At 43.7% G+C, this 12,852-nt stretch overlaps 1 protein-coding gene across 3 annotated transcripts in view; it reads left to right on the top strand.

Moving 5' to 3' along the window:
• Positions 1–7,752: 7,752 nt before the first annotated feature.
• The window catches only part of ADD2 (adducin 2), a 103,014-nt gene continuing 97,914 nt past the window's right edge, over positions 7,753–12,852 (top strand). For 2 of the 3 annotated variants that reach the window (XM_006728014.3, XM_006728013.3), the window contains exon 1: positions 7,753–8,094. In XM_006728014.3, the coding sequence (XP_006728077.2) occupies positions 8,072–8,094 (23 nt within the window). In that variant the 5' untranslated portion in view covers positions 7,753–8,071. Of the gene's footprint in view, positions 8,095–8,289; positions 8,389–12,852 lie in introns of those variants that run through there. The other variant, XM_031036440.2, reaches the window with a different exon arrangement.

The raw sequence follows: 12,852 nt of genomic DNA, 5'->3' as shown, positions 1-12,852 counted from the left end.
ATCGCCTCGGATTCACTTCTCCGCACGTCCTACCTTCCAGAAAGTGGTCGCTTTTCTGTTCAGAGAGTTGTTGCTATTCCTTTCTTCGATCTCCTGTTGAGTTTGTAGGTGTTCAGAATGGTTTGATCCCTATCCAGCTGAATTCCTGAGAGGAGACGAAATCCAGGTCTCCTACTCCTCCGCCATCTTGCCTCTAGGCTTCATCATGGGTTTTTTTCTTCAAGTTGAGATTTCAGAATATTAAGACCCAAAATGATCTTACCATCTTAGTAAAAACACTGATGGAAATATACTAAAATGCTTCCAAAATTTTTTCTTATACAACTGAATTAAGAAATTATTGCAGGTGTATACCACTGTGTGTTCTGTTTCTTCTTATTCTATCATTGACGTGTAGTTTTTATTACAAGTTTTAATCGTCCATTAAATGGAATGGTTTTTTCTTTTTTTTTTTTTTTTAAGATTTTATTTATTTATTTGAGAGAGAGAATGAGATAGAGAGCATGAGAGGGGGGAGGGTCAGAGGGAGAAGCAGACTCCCTGCTGTGCAGGGAGCCCGATGCGGGACTCGATCCCGGGACTCCAGGATCATGACCTGAGCCGAAGGCAGTCGCTTAACCAACTGAGCCACCCAGGCGCCCAAATGGAATGGTTTTCTAATTTTTGGACATTTAAGTTATGTTCAGTATTCTCATAAACATGGCAAATAGCCTGATGTGTTTATCTCTTTCTTTTTTTTTTAGGATAGATTCCTAGAAGTCGAAGTTCTGAGTCACAGGTAGGTTCAATCTATGACTTGATGCATGGGGCCACTTTATAATACTGCCAGCTCTTAAGTGCCGATTTCACCATATCCTGGCTAACAGTGGGATCTATTAAAATGATAGAATTTTAATAGGTAAAAAATGGTATCTTTCAACTTAAACAGCTTTGATTACTAATGAAACATTTTTTACATAGCTCTTTTGGGAACTGTTTTTATCGTTTAGCCATTTATAAGGGACTTTCTTCTCTGTTACAGGCTCCCCCAAATATGAAAAGTGAAAAGGCCAGCCCAGGGCTACCTTCTAGAGACAAATAAATGCAGTCTTGAAAGTTTTAAAGTCTCTTAAAAAAATTGTGATAATTCAAAGTTTAACAATTACCCTTTAAATGGCCTTACTTGTCACACATCTATTGAACTCTTTTTCCTTAATCTCATGCTTTGAAGAAGTAGACTTCAGGGTCTTCAGCCTTCATGCTTATCCCTCAACCCCTATGCAGCTTCCATCCTCATCCTTTCAGGACTTATATCTAATATCTTTCATTCTGTCTGTTTTCATTGCTTGAGGAAGAAGTGCCTATTACCCTTCCTGGGGAAATTAAACTTTAATAGGAATGTAAACTTAAGCTAGAAGAGTATGGAGTGGGAGGCATTGGCCACTGGCAGTGACAATTTTCAAGGCTGTCTAAATACCCAGCTAAGGCCACAAGGCACCTTGAGCATGGAGACAGTCTTCATCTTTATAACAATTGCTCACAAAGAGCTAGCACTTAATTTATGCCGTATCTGTTCCCATACCTTATATGTTAGTTGTTCTCAAAACAGTCCTATGAGATAGACCTGAAGATCTCTGTTGTACAGGTGGAGAAACCAAGGCACAGAAAGTGTATATCTGCTTGGGCTGACATAATATAAATCCTGTACTGGGTGGCTTAAACAACTGTATAACAGTTCTGGAGGCTGAGAAGTCCAAGATCAGGATCAGAAGGGTTTTGGTTTCTGGTGAGGTTGCTCTTCCTGGTTTGCAGACTTCTTTCTGTGGCCTCACATGGTAGGGTGGGGGTGGGTGGAGAGAATGAGCAGTGTGTGCATGAGTGGGTAAACTCTTGTCTCCCTTCCTCTTATAAGGACACCAGTCCTATTGGATTAAGGGACCCAATCTTATGACCTCATTTAACCCTAACAACCACCTGAAAGCCCTATCTCCAAGTACAGTCATGCTGGGGGGTTAGGCTTCAACATATGAATCTGGTTGGAGGGGGGAGGGGGACAGAATTCAGTCCATGGCTTTTGGCCCCTGACTCCAAAAGTTCATTGCCCTTAACACATGCAAAATACATTTATTTCATCTCAACAGCCCCAAAAGTCTTAACTTGTTCCAGCATGAGTTCTAAAGTCTGAAGTTCAAAGTCTCATCTAAATATCATCTAAATCATGTATGGGTGAGAGTTGAGGTATGATTCATCCTGAGGTGAAATTCTCTTCTAGCCATGAGCCTGTGAAACCAGACAAATTATGTGCTTCCAAAATACAATGGTGAGCAGGCATAGGACAGACATTCCCATTCCAAAGGGAAGAAATCAGAAAAAAGAAAGGAGTGATGGGTTCCAGGCAATTCCCAAACCAAGCAAGGCAAATTCCATTATTATCTTAAGCCTTATGTACTCTTTGGCCCAGTGTCCTACCTTCCAGGCCCACTGTGGTGGAAGCATCACCCCACACAACTCTGCAGTGGCCCTGCCCTCTGAAGCCAGGAGGAAACCAACTTGACCCCTGGGCCTGTGGTTGGAATGGCAGCCCTGATGATCTCTGAATTGTCTTCAGGGTCATTCCTCCCTTTTCTGGAAGAGCAGTGCACATTTGCAACTGGATAGCTTTGTGGTCTCATCCTATAGGATCCAAGAAATTCGACAACCTTCCTTCATTCTGTCCTGCTTTTTCTGTCCCTTTTAGTTCAAACCAATACTGTCTTTGTTGGAAAAACCCATCTCTTTTCCTAGCCTCTGTTAAGATGGCTGATTAGGTCCATGAGTTACACTCTATGACCTCTTTATCAAATGGTTATTCAGCCATACCCTTAGTGCTCTCTTCAGAACAAGTTTTTTCACTTTCTGCAATGTAGGTGGGCTGAGAATTTTCCCAGTCTTCAAGCTCTGGTTCCTTTGTGTTTAATGATTCTTCCTTTAATTCATCTCTCCTCTTGTATTTTACCATAAGCAGTAAGAAGGACCCTAGTTACACTTTCACTATTTTGCTTAGAAATCTCCTCTGTTAAATATCTAATTTTATCACTTGTAAGTTCTACCTTCTACAAAATACTAGGACACCATTTAAGCGAGTTCTCTGCCACTTTATAATAAGGATTTCATTTCCTCTGGAGTCTGGGGCCTTTCCACCAGTTGTGCGTGCTGCTTTACCACCCCGCTCTGTGTGGCTCTTCCCTCTGTGGCCGGGGTTATGGCTGCTGGTTTTCTCATTCTGATCAGTAATAACTGCACTGCAAGTACTTACAGTTGGTATGCTATTTTGTCTGCACGACAATCCTGGGTGGTAGGAGACTTAGTTTTCTAGGGTTGCCATAACAAAGTAGCATAGACTGGGTGGCTTGAACAACAGAAGTTTACCTGAGATCAGGAAATCAGGGTGTCAGCAGAGTTGGTTTCCCTCTCCTTGGCTGTTGGTGGTTGACTTCACATAGTCTTCCCTCTGTGCCAGTTGTGTCCACATTTCCTCTTATAAATATACCTGTCCTATTGGATTAGGACCTATCCACATCACTGAATTTTTTAATCTTTTAATTATCTCATTAATTTATCCCAGTTATCTCTTTGAAGACCCCATCCCCAAATATAGTCACATTCTGAGGTTCTGGAGGTTAGGACTTCAACATAGCAATTGGCAACAGCGGGGAGGTAGGAGTAGCACAGTTCAGCCCATAGCGGAGGGCAAGGGCTTTTACCCTTACTTTACAGCTAGGAAGTGAGACCCGGGGTCAGTTTTTCCTCGGTCCACACAGTCACTAGGACTGAGACTGGAGCCCTAGGCACTAGACTCCCAGTTCATTTTCTTTTCACAGCAGACCTGAGCCACAGGGTTTGCTGAACTTTCGCTTGTTCGGAGAGGGCCATCTTCAGGAAACCCAGACTTAGAATTTATCATTGGTCTTGCTTTGAAAGCACTGTCTTTCCCCTCTCTCTCTTGTCTTAAATTTGGTTTCCCTAAAAGTAGGCCATGATTTATAGTTTATATGGGAGATAAACCCAGGAATTACCAGTAGGGGAGTGTGGAAGTAACATAGGGAAGAAAAGCCAGACTATGAAAGATGCATGACTGAGCAGGTTACTGCTGTGGGCCACTGGGGCTCAGTCCTGCTGAGGCACTCTGGGAGACTATGTACAACATGCTTCAGAGGTGTCTTTCCAACACTTAGGAATGAGGGAGCTAGGTTGTTCATCAACCCCGATGGTCATTGTTTGAGAGCTGATCCTCTGGGGTGTCAATCCCTCCAGCACCTCTGACATGCCCTGGGGAAGGCCACTGATAAGTATGCCTGTGCCTGGAGGGTGCTAAGGCACTGTATTAGTTACCTATTGCTGTGTAACAAATTACCACAAACATAGCAACTTAACACATTCATTATCTCACCGTTTCAGTGGATCAGGAGTCACACCTGGGCATGGCTTAGCTGGGTCCTCTGTTTTAAGCTCACTCTCAAGGCAGAAATCAAGGTGTTAGTCTGGGCTGGGGTCTCAGCTGAAGGCTTGACTGGAGAAGGATCTGCTTCCAACTTCATTTCCTCTAGAACTTTTGGACTGATGACCTCAGTTTCTAGCTGGGTGTTGGCCAGGTGTCACCTTCAGTTCCTTGCTATGTAGGTCTTCCTAGCATTGCTACTTAATTAATCAAAGCATACAAACCAGGAAGGCAATCAAGAAAGTCAGCAAGATGGAGAATCTTATGTAAGGCAATCGTAGAAGTGACATCCCATCCCCTTTGCTATATTCTTTTTTTTTTTTTAAGATTTTATTTATTTGACAGGGAACACAAGCAGGGGGAGTGGGAGAGGGAGAAGCAGGCTTCCTGTGGAGCAGGGAGCCCGATGCGGGGCTCGATGCGGGGCTCGATCCCAGGACTCGGGCTCAATCCCAGGACCCTGAGATCATGACCTGAGCAGAAGGCAGATGCTTAACAATTGAGCCACTCAGGTGCCCCGCCTCCCTTTGCTGTATTCTGTTGGTTAGGAGCAAGTCACAGGTCCTGCCACACCTAAGGGGAGGGGATTACACAAGGACATGACTACCAGGAGGTGGACGCACTGCGGGCGTCTGTTACACTCCCATCTGCTAACTTCAGAAGTTATTGCTGACCAGAAACATCTTTTATCAAGAGACATCAGGATCAGAAATGATTTTATTGCAGGGGTGCCTGGGTGGCTCAGTCGTTAAGCGTCTGCCTTTGGCTCAGGTCATGATCCCAGGGTCCTGGGATTGAGCCCTGCGTCGGGCTCCCTGCTCGGCGGGAAGCCTGCTTCTCCCTCTCCCACTCCCCCTGTTTGTGTTCCCTCTCTTGCTGTGTCTCTCTCTGTCAAATAAATAAATAAAATAAAATAAAAATAATTTTATTGCAAATCAGAAAATCTAATTTTAAACTACCTGGTCATTGGGGGCTAGTCAGATGTGATTTTCTGGGCCTGACATGGAGTCTTCTGTGCTTTCCTTTCCCTAGTTAAGGGCTAAGCATCTTGGGTTTTCAGTGATGGGGACTCTGAATTCTCGTGATCTTCCTGTGGAGCCAACTGCCGTTCTTGTTCCTTTTGTAGGATTTCAAAGTGAATTTGGAATTGAGTGAGAACTTCAGGAACTTCAACTAAAATTCCATATAGGCTATTAATATGGAAATTTATATATTGAAATTTTGCTTCCTATCTGATATCAGAACAATTCCTAAAGCCACAGGATGACACTAATCTTTCCAGCACTTGTCACATTCAGATGGCATGTAAGAGAAGCTGGAGGATTTTTTTTTTTTTTTTTAAAGACTGATGACTGGAGGGGAAGAATCATTTTTTTGGGAAAAGAATATATCAGCCTTATCAACTTTATCAGTGTTTTGTACTAGTTCTGCATTTTAAATTTAATTTTTTTTTTTTGTCTCCTGCCAGAAGCCATGTGCAGGGTAGTGGTTAGGGTTTATAAGCTCTGGGGCCATATTGTGTGAGTTTGAATCCTTGCCCAGCCACCCACTAGCTGTGTGACCTTGGGCAGGTTACCTAACCTCTCTGTGTGTCAGTCTCTTCAACTGTAAAATGGGGGTAATAATAGTACTGTCCTTATGGAGTTCTTGTGAGGATTAAATGAATAAAAATGCATGTAAAGCCCTCAGAACAGTGGCAGGAGCCAACAAGAGTTTGCAATTACTAGTTTGAGAAAGTTAAATAATACATCAGGAAGAGAAATTTTTGAGTGATGGAGATGACTAAGGGGATTTATGAAGCCTGCTATTTCTGGACTAAACAAAAATTCTCTATTCCCTTTTTGGGTTCTATTTCAGAAAAGGGCCCACCATAACTATGATTTCAGGGTTCTGGAGAAGATGTTCCTGACTCCCTAGATATCATCACTCAGCACCAATAATGCATAGCCACCTAAAGTGTCTCAATAAACACATGACTTCCTGGTTCTGGCCAGACAGACCTTGGGTCCTGGTGGCTCAGCTGCTTATAATTCTAGCGGTTTTGACAGGAGAATGGGGAAAGGGCTTGTGGACTCAGCAATTCTGAAAGTGAAATGGGAGTGAATGAGGAGCTCTGGGTAGGAAAGGAGGGGATAGAGACTGGGGGATGGAGAGGTTGGGAGAGCTAGAGCAGAAAGACACAACTTCCTCTGGCATCTGAGATGGAATATTTGCCAGTTCTAGGGTGGTTGTGGTGGGCATTTTCTCTTTTTCCACATCAGTAGTAGTTCACATAGAGTGGCATTTCTTAAATGTCAGTGTGCAAAGGAATTACCAGGGATACTTGTTAAAAAATAAACTTCCTAGGCCCACCTCCAGAGATTCTGATTCTGCAGCAGCACTGTGGTGGAGTCAGGTGATTTTTATGGGAGCATCTAAAGATGGTGATGGCCCCAGAATCTAAAAGGAGCAGAGGGGCCATGATCTGGTTGGGGAAAGTGACTAGGGGCTTTTCTGGAAGCCATACTTGCCCTGCAATCAACATTTTAAAAAAGCACGTAGAGTGGATGCTGATTTGGGGAAGCTGGTGGAGCTTATGGGGGTCTGAAGTCCAAGCTACCACTTGACATTCCTACTCTGAGGGCATATTGAGAAACACTGTCAGAAAGTACAAGTGGAAGATGCTTTAAGTACACTGTCATTTTACAGACTAAGACAATAATGCCCAGAAAGCTTAAGTGACTTCATCAAAGTCACACAGCTAGTTAATGGCAGGTCTGAGACTGTAATCAAGGATTCTGGTTCTCCACCCAGTTCCCTTATTCACTAAACACCTGTTCCCTCTGGGATGAGGAGAGGGGTGAGAGGAGGAAGTAATGAGAATTGGAGGGAGCTGGGCTCACAGTCCCAGACCGCAGCACAACAACAAAAATTTTGCTCTAGTTGAAGATGGAGTCAGAATTAGGATAATTTTGACTCAGAATTCAAATGGCCAATAATTGCTATTAAAATCCCTAATAGTTAATTTTCTAAAGGCAGATGTCCTTCCCAGACAATAAATATTCCATCTGTAAGACTTCTTTCTTTTTTTAATCCCAGGGAAGATATAGCGTTTAAGGAAGCTCACGTTTCAGATTTTCTTCTAGTTACAAAATCCTCATATTAGCTCTTGGCTCTTGCGGGCAGTTGGTAGTGCCGGAGTGGACGTGGGCAGAGGCCGGGCGGCGGGACTGCGGGTGGGGGGGCACTGCAGCACCGCGGCCCTGGGGCAGCCGGGCAGCGGCCCGCTAGAGGGGGCGCTGTGGGCGCCGCCAAGCGTCCTTTTGTCAGCGCGCACGGCCAAGAGAGCTCTCATTTCCTCCCAGCCTCGTGCGGGAAATGGATTTAATTCCGACGGCAGGGCTGTAAGGGGCGAGCGGGAACGAAAGCCTTTTGTCAAGGAGTAGCAGCCTCTGTTGTCTGTAATTACCACTGACGCGGAGAAGCTGCATTGCTGGTGGAATTCCAGGCAGCTCTGACAAGTGTGGGGCTGCAGGATGGGAAGAAAACATTGCTCTGCAGATTAGCTGGGTGCATTTATTAAGCAGACACCCAAAGGAAAAGACAACAAAGCAAAACAACAGTGGAAGACCAGGGATGGATAAGATGCTGTGCCGGAGGTAAGCCCGTCTTGGGAATGGGCATTGTGGCTTGCCTTGGTTTTGTTTCTTTTAATGGAATTTGAGACCCCTACAGCATCCCTCCACTGTGCGCGAGCTGGTTGGTCCCGATTGGCGAGCGTCTGCTAGTGTGTGTGTCTGTGATGCAGCCCTTCCCCGCGGCGGTGTGTTTTGTGCCTAAAGGTTTCTCTTGACGATGTAACATTGGAGGTTCTTCGGAAAGCGGGGCTGAGTAGCCCTGGCCTCTGCGAGGGGATGGTCGGGCGTACTCGCTCCGAGCGCCACGCCTGACAGGTGGGGCTTTCTTCTTGGTCAGGGCTGGTGGGTGGCAAGCGTCGCCTCACGGGGGCTGCCCCTCCCCTCCCTTCCCTTCCGGCTCGGCCGCCGCCCTCCAGGGGAGCGGTGTGGGGTGCTCAGCGGCCTGGGCGCGACCCCCGGGCGTCGTCAAGGCTCGAGGCGGGGCGCTCTGCCGCAGCTGCGGGGCCGCAGGTGCGGCATCGGCAGCCGCCTGCATTTGGAGCAGGGGAGCTGGCACGTGAGCGGGTCCCAGTGGATCTGGATTTTTATGCCACTCCACCACTTTGGAGGGAAAAAAGGCCACTGTCCCCAAGAGGTCCTGCCAGTGTGTTCCTCTCTTAGCTTTCATCTCCCCTCCCCTCTCTTTTCCTGCCTCTTCTTTCCCCGCCCCCGCCCCCACCCCCGGGTTGGAGGCCACCCTTGGTCTGGGAGGCCGGGTGGGGTGGGGGTGGGCCGCGTCTGCCAGTTTTGAAATCACCACCACTGAGCTACAAGGTGTTAGGTTAGGGGGAGTGGGGGCGGGGCAGACTGCTTTAGGATGCCGATCAGGCGCTCTGTCTAGCCTATTGTCTTGCTTTTTCTCCCCCTTCCTTTTCGTCTGTAATCTCCACCCCTTGCCAAAGAGAGGGAGAAAGAAAGACTGAAAGCCCCAGGAGAGAGAGCGAGAGAGAGAAAGAGAAGGAAAGGGGGAAAAAAACCCAGCCCACACCCTATCAAATTCTTTTAAAAATTGTCATTTATCTGTGACACATGATTATTACCCATCTGTTTCTTTACACCCACTCTTCCCTCTTGCAGTTTGTTGTCTAAGGTTCAACTGGCTGAAATGAGCCTTATTAATAATAGAAATCAAATCTCAGTTTGCTAAATGGACATTTTGTTCTTTCTGACTAAGCCCAAAGGAAGGGTTGATAATGACATCCTGGCATGAGCAAGTGATTGGAGAGGGTAGACCCACCTCCTTTCACATCTAGTGTGTGGGTCTAGTTAAGGTACATGAGATGCATGTTTAACTTGTACAGTAGGGGTGGTGTCTTTAAAGGGATTTAAACATTGGGTTTCATTTTAAGAGAAAATTGGCCAACATTTGAAGTGAAAGTGCTTTAAATTAATAAAAGCAGATAACTGAAGTTTCAGACTTGCAAGTCACTCTGGCCACTAGCATATGAATAGTATATGTTAGAGATTTAACAGAGGGATTTAGACCATTTAATATTTTTGCTTTATAGTGTTCTACCTTCATTCTGTAAAGCGATCAGACTTTTGTCAGTGTGTATGGACCAGGATCTTGCCCAGCCCTGCTTCTTCCCCCACCCCCGTCCACTTTTCATCTCCCCAACCCCAATAGCAAACCTTTTATTATTATTGTAATTTCAATATATTTTGGAGAACCACTAAAGATAAATCGTTCTTTGATCCCAAATCCATACATTTTTGTGGGAAGCCATATATTCTTTCTTGTCCAATTGCCTAGCCTTATTAGAGATTTGCTTGTTACATACAAAATATATAACACTGCCTGAAATGACGCACCTTATGGTGTGGTTTCTGGGCTTGGGTTGAATTGGCTTTAAGCATTAGGATGGTGCTAGAATTAGCAAATCACAGCTATTCTTTAAGAGTTTACAGGTGATCAAATATGTTTGTTGGGACAGAGTTTAGTGTTAAGGTTTTAAATGTATGTTTAAAAGACTTTGATAAATATATTTACCACCTACCTTGTTCTACAAGGAATTTAAGACAGTTTATCAGGCTTCATAAAACATAGCAAGGGAGACTAACTTAGAAGAAAATGAGAAAGAAAAGAGAAGACTAAGGGTAGAGATATAAAATGGTATTAAGAATGAAGCTAATACAAAAATACAAGCGTAAGACCCTCTACACTTGGTACGAAGGTAAACAAATCCAGCTCTAAACTTTCCAGCATCTCATGGAAAAAGGAGAACTGACCAGCCCATGACTCATATATTTTATTTATTCATTGACTCATTCACCCATTTGTTCATTTAACAAACACTCAGTGAGGACCTACTATGTGCTGGGTTCTGTGAAGGGTGCAGGGACAGACATGGTCTCTGTCCTGACAGCAGTTACAGATGAATGTGAGGAACTGACATTCATCAAGGAAACCCTGTAAATGAATGTATAATTACAGATCGTGCCAAGAGCCGTGCAGAAAAAGTATGAAAACACAAAATGTCACATGTCCAGAACATAAAACAAAAAATGAAAACTTCTTTTTTTTTTTTTTAAAGATTTTATTTATTTATTTGACAGAGAGAGACACAGCGAGAGAGGGAACACAAGCAGGGGGAGTGAGAGAGGGAGAAGCAGGCTCCCCGCAGAGCAGGGAGCCCGATGCGGGACTTGATCCCAGGACCCTGGGATCATGACCTGAGCCGAAGGCAGTCGCTTAACCGACTGAGCCACCCAGGCGCCCAAAAAATGAAAACTTCTTAAGTGAAGCACAATTCTTGATTCTAAGAGCAGAAAGGAACTCTTCACAAATATGATAGTGTTTGGAATGATGTCTTCAATCATGTTCTTGTCAGACACAAGGAGGGTTTCATACTGCTGTTTTTAAAGTGTTCCTCAGTGTGAGCTTATATCACTCATGGGTCTCTCAGACCACTGGGGTTCTGGGGATATATACATTTTGAGAAATCTGTGTCTTCTCTAAAATTAGCAGTTTTACTTCAGTGATAATCTTAAATAATAATAAAAATGTGTTCTGGATTATCTTGATGGCAACTCCAAAGCCAATGGTGGGGCCTGTATTTGCCTCTGTATCTTCCCATGTGAGCCAAGGGCAGGCCTGGTGGCTCAGGTTATGAGGCAAAGAGGAGTTTAGTTAGAGGTACATGGAGAGAATGATGAGTCCACACAGGGCACAGGCTCATCAGACTCAAAAGAACAATTCCTGGGATCAGCAGTATATTGGCAAGGAATGATGCTCTCATGCTAGTTGCACCTTCATATGCACAAGTTGCAGCAACTTATTAGCAGCAGGTGATGTAGTGAAAACACAATGACAGAGTTGCTGTTGCTGGTTTCAGCAATAATTGGATTAGATCTACATTTAATGCAGATTTGGTAACCCCCGATAACTACCTTATGTCCAAAGCAATGAGACGAGTAATTTGGTGTAATGATTGAGTGGAGCCAGACTGTCTGACTTCAAATTCATTTTTTTACTTACTAGCTGTGAAACTTGGGCAAGTTACTCAATCTCTCTGATCCTCAGTTTCTTCTTTTGATGATATGGAGATAAATATGTGGTTGATTTCATCATGATATTAAAAGGATTAGAGTTACTACATGTGAAAGACTTGGAGCATATAGTAAAGTTCAATAGATGTTGGTCATTACCATGATTTTTATTATTATGAAATGGCACCCACTTATGTAGGCATCTCAGGATGGGTTTTAGTAGAATTTTAAATTATGGTACCTGATTATCTTCAATGTAGCAAACACATTTTTGAGGTTATTAATATTGTTTTGCACACATGCTTTATAAGTTGTCTGCATTAGTATTGTTGAAGCCAAAATTCAGATAGTGATAACACATAGCAACTAGACTGAGACTATATCTTTCTGTTGTTAAACCCAAAATGGTGTTTTAATTCCAGCAAAACAATATTGTCTGTTGCAGGAAGTTAATTTTGTTAGTTTGGCGTTTTAAAGTTTTATAGTTACATTTATTTGTAAATTGATTTTGGCATTTTGGTTATATAAAAGCTATAATGCCTGGATGTTTATAACTGGTTTTGTTTTTTTTTTTAAGATTTTATTTATTTATTTGACAGACAGATACATAGCAAGAGAGGGAACACATGCAGGGGGAGTGGGAGAGGGAGAAGCAGGCTTCCCACTGAGGAGAGAGCCTGATGCGGGGCTCGATCCCAGTACCCTGGGATCATGACCTGAGCCGAAGGCAGATGCTTAACAACTGAGCCACCCAGGCGCCCCTATAACTGGTCTTTATGAGTGTACATATTTAAGTTACATTTTAATAAAAGTGACTTAGGTCAGCATGGGTCCATGAGAAATTTTTTTCTTCAAAAGAGATTTTTGGGTAGTTTAAGCATTTTTGGACTGTGTACAAGGACATACCCAAGATGCTTGGAGTAGAATTTCGAATCTGTAGAAGAGAGATTGGAGCCCTAATATTTTACTCTATATACCTTAAGTACCATAGTTTTAGCTTGAAAGAATTTTAAGACAGTAATACCAAAAACTGCCTCTGTTTACAACAACAACAAAGTCCCCCAGACTCAAAGAGCATCTATGGAATGGCAAGCTTCCAGCAAAGATTCGTCCTGGCCTAACTTCCATGATAAACCACATATGAGAGGTTTGTCAATGTTATTGAATGAGGTGAAAAGAAAGTCTTTTCTCTGTGGACTACAATGTTCGACTGTATAGATTAAAATGAGTTTATTGATTATATTGTTCAAA

The sequence above is a fragment of the Leptonychotes weddellii genome, chromosome 10 (genome assembly GCF_054177405.1).
Source record: "Leptonychotes weddellii isolate Sample4059 chromosome 10, ASM5417740v2, whole genome shotgun sequence".
Lineage (NCBI taxonomy): Eukaryota > Metazoa > Chordata > Mammalia > Carnivora > Phocidae > Leptonychotes > Leptonychotes weddellii.
Note: the sequence above shows the minus strand (reverse complement) of the source record. Positions and strands in the feature narration are given on the sequence as shown.